We start from the raw sequence: 3,541 nt of genomic DNA, 5'->3' as shown, positions 1-3,541 counted from the left end.
CATAGAATTCTCTTTTACCTTTACATTTTGTCTAGAGGAATACTAGCAACACTTTTTAATATTTTCTTTATTACACTATTATTAATTAAAATTTATTAAAAATCATAAACTTTGATGGCTCCTACATCTTGTTTAATGGGTTTCTTTGATTTAGTGGTGAAACCTACCAAGATTTGTTATTTATAATAAATTTCGGTCAATAATAATAAAAAGAGTGTAGAAAAGATGTCGCTAGCATTCATGGTGAATGCTTGAACTGGAAGATGAGGTCATGAATGAAGGCTTTCTAAATTGTTTTCTGGGAAAGAATTATGATGGTGTTATTGAATATGGTAAGTGCCCCACAAGATGGTGCTAACAATTAACCCAGCAGGTTTATAGATAGCCCTGTAGCCACTTTAAATAAATATTATTGCTCAGAACATATCATTAGAACTTGGAAGATAGTGGTAAAATTGATGAGCTGACACTAAAATTGGAAACTCAAAAACATGTCATTGCCGTTTATGTATGGTTTTTTCACCTCATACATCTCAAAAGAGAGGCAAAGACTACTACTATCTTGTACTTTTCCACCACAACTCACACACAAAGGACTTAAAAGAAGAAAAATTGAAGAGATATAGTACTAATAAAAACTTTGTCCTTGTCTTCAAATTCAAATTCAACCAAGCAGGTCCACGGAGCCTGTGATTGATGAATCAGATTTGACATAGGGAGAGACATCATCATCAATTGGACTCAATGAAGGAGGAGTGTATGATGGACTATGTAGCTGCATGTCACATATCATTTGGCGTAGTTCTGAGGCTTGTTCTATCAGCTGAACATTCTCTTGCACAACTCTGTCATGTGACTCAGATACATGGTTCAGCTTGTCCATCAGCTGGTGGTTTTCATTCCTGAGCCACACCACCTGTGACCAGAGCTCATCAAGGTGCTTCTGCTTCCTCATGCGTGATCTTCGCGCCGATTCGCGGTTCGATATCATCCTCCTGTGCTTCCTCTCGTTGATGAGGCTTTGCTGCTGCTCATCTGCTTCATCAGAGGTTGAGTTGCTGCTGATGCATGAGGACTGAGGGGGGCTGAAGTCCGCAGCCACTTGAGGAGAGTTTTGGAGACCATAGAATTGGTTTGAGAGTTTGTGGAGTTGAAATGTGGGGATGGTGTTCTCAATCATGTTGTAGTGACTTGGGAAAGGACAAGGGTCTGAAGGGAGTATATAATTCAGTCCTGTGATCTCTCTGGCTTGCATGGTTTATGCAGCAATGTGTGTATGAACAGAAGATTGCAGGGCCTTGGAGAAAAAAGACACTGATGGAGAATAAATAGAACTCAGTTTCTATTGGAGATGAAGGAAAGAAGAGTTGGCTGAGTATATATAGGGAGGGAAATTGGTGAAATGGCCCCACTCAATGTGGGTAGGGTAACAGTATTGAGGTTTTTCTTGATGGAATATCATGCACAATATGTTAATACAGTATTCCAGCATCGCAGTTTGTCCTTTTTTTTGGTTAGGAGATCACAAGTATTATTTATGAGAGACAATTTTGTTCGAGTCGGATAGAATTACTATAGATAACAAAGCATTTGTTTTGAGTGTTTAATACAATTATGTACTTAGAATTCAAACTTGAAACTAATAATTAATCTTGAACACGCACTCAGTGATTCACAGTTTGCCCTTTGTTTATGGGTACATTGTTGGATTAAGCAAGTATGCAGAAGAGCTTTTAGGAAACTTAGTTAAGTTTATAAAATGGCACATAACTTTTCTATAAGTTACTTGTAATTTATTCCAATAAAATTAGACAATTAGTGGAAATAGTTAAAATAAGTTCTCTTTTATTAAATAGTTAAAATAAGTTAACTTTTATTTTAGTTAGCTTTATGGTTATATAAAGTTAAAAAAAAAATTATATTATAAATTCTTGTTGAGGAAGTGTTAGAAAAAGGCATTTAAGCTAATGACAAACTCTCTTTTGAGCATTTTAGCAAAATGTTTTCTAAAATTAAAAAATTTAATCCAAACAAGCGTGTGGTGTGGTGTTTATTTATGTGCGTTATGTGACATGCATGCTCTGATCATGTGGTATGTGGGGCATTAGGTTCATTGAACAAGCTATGTGAGAAAGACATGCGGCACATAGACATCGGTGACGCAACGAGGGGGAGGCAACTTGGGTTAATGGATAATAATTTTGGACAAAATATGCTTACATCAGATGGACACAGGCAGTTCATATCATGGGGAGTATAATAATTCAATTTGCAGACTGTTTGGGCAAAAGCAGGCACAATTCCAGAAGTCAATTTATTATATCAACTCTGTAATGTCTTAATTTCCAAGCTCATTCTATGTTGGATAAGGTTCACTTAAATGACAACAAATTTAGAGAAAAAAGGAGATTAGGAAAGGCATGCTTTTGGTGGAGATTCAACATCAACTAGTAATATGATTAAAATAGAGTATATTATAAATCAACTTTATAAAATTAAGTTAGAGTCTAATGTGTACCGGGAAATTAATACACACATATCTCTACATTTGTAAGATATTGTCTGCTTTGGGTCCAAACTCTCACAGTTTTGTTTTTGGATATCACTCAAAAGGTCTCTCGACCAATAAAGACAAGTGTGTGTATATAAACCCATGTTCATTCTCTTGTTTGGACGATGTAGAACTTTGCTAAGTGTGTGTATATAAACACATGTTCATCCTCTTGTTTGGATGATGTAGAACTTTGCTTGCATTTGTGCCCCCCACAGAGCTTACTCACGCTCATCTTCAACATGGACCCACCGTTAGGAAGACTTTCAACACAAGGAATCCCAAACCTAGACTTGATCAGATATTGTCCGCTTTGGACCCAAGCTCTCACGATTTTATTTTTAGACATCACCCAAAAGGTCTCTCGACCAACGAAGACAAGTGTGTGTATATAAACCCATATTCATCCTCTTGTTTGAACGATGTGGAACTTTACTTACATCCCAACAGAGTCTATTTGGATACAAAATAAAAATACTCTTAAAATCTTCTTTATTGAAAATAAAGAGTATTTTTTAGCTCTCAAAAATATTTTTAAGTTTGTTTCCAAACATTATTTTTCGTGACCATAACTTTTAAGTTGATATTAGAGTCTATTATAACGAGTATTATTGATTCTATTAGGTTGTTGTAAGATCATTCACCGATGTCCAGTTGTATAAACTTTAAAGATCCGGTCCTCAACATAACATGAGGGGGCGTACCTAAGACTCATTATTCCACAGAGCAAGAAGAAAGACGGGTTGATGAATATGATGACTCAAGAGCCACTCATTTTGGGACCTCCAAATGCAATAAATAATATATGTAACTAGAAGCCAAATCTTTGATCATCAACCACTTATGTTATTTTAGTATGGTTAGGTACTAGTTGTTTATTTCGTCTAGGTAATGACAGCTTCAATAGTAATCTCAAGCAAAAGGAACAACATCAGCTATTACTCCTCACACCAATTGTGTGGCTGAAATGCTCAAGGTACCAAACTGTGG

At 35.9% G+C, this 3,541-nt stretch overlaps 1 protein-coding gene across 1 annotated transcript; it reads right to left on the bottom strand.

Annotated features, from left to right (window-relative positions):
- Positions 1-397: 397 nt before the first annotated feature.
- LOC109800620 (basic leucine zipper 43) lies at positions 398-1,362 on the bottom strand. The gene has a single exon (XM_020361413.3). The coding sequence runs from the start codon at positions 1,253-1,255 to the stop codon at positions 665-667; it is 591 nt and encodes a 196-aa protein (XP_020217002.1). The 5' UTR covers positions 1,256-1,362; the 3' UTR covers positions 398-664.
- Between the last annotated feature and the right edge of the window lie 2,179 nt (positions 1,363-3,541).

This window comes from Cajanus cajan, chromosome 4, assembly GCF_000230855.2.
Source record: "Cajanus cajan strain Asha chromosome 4, NIPB_CcT2T_4, whole genome shotgun sequence".
NCBI lineage: Eukaryota > Viridiplantae > Streptophyta > Magnoliopsida > Fabales > Fabaceae > Cajanus > Cajanus cajan.
This window is presented reverse-complemented; position numbering and strand designations above follow the sequence as displayed.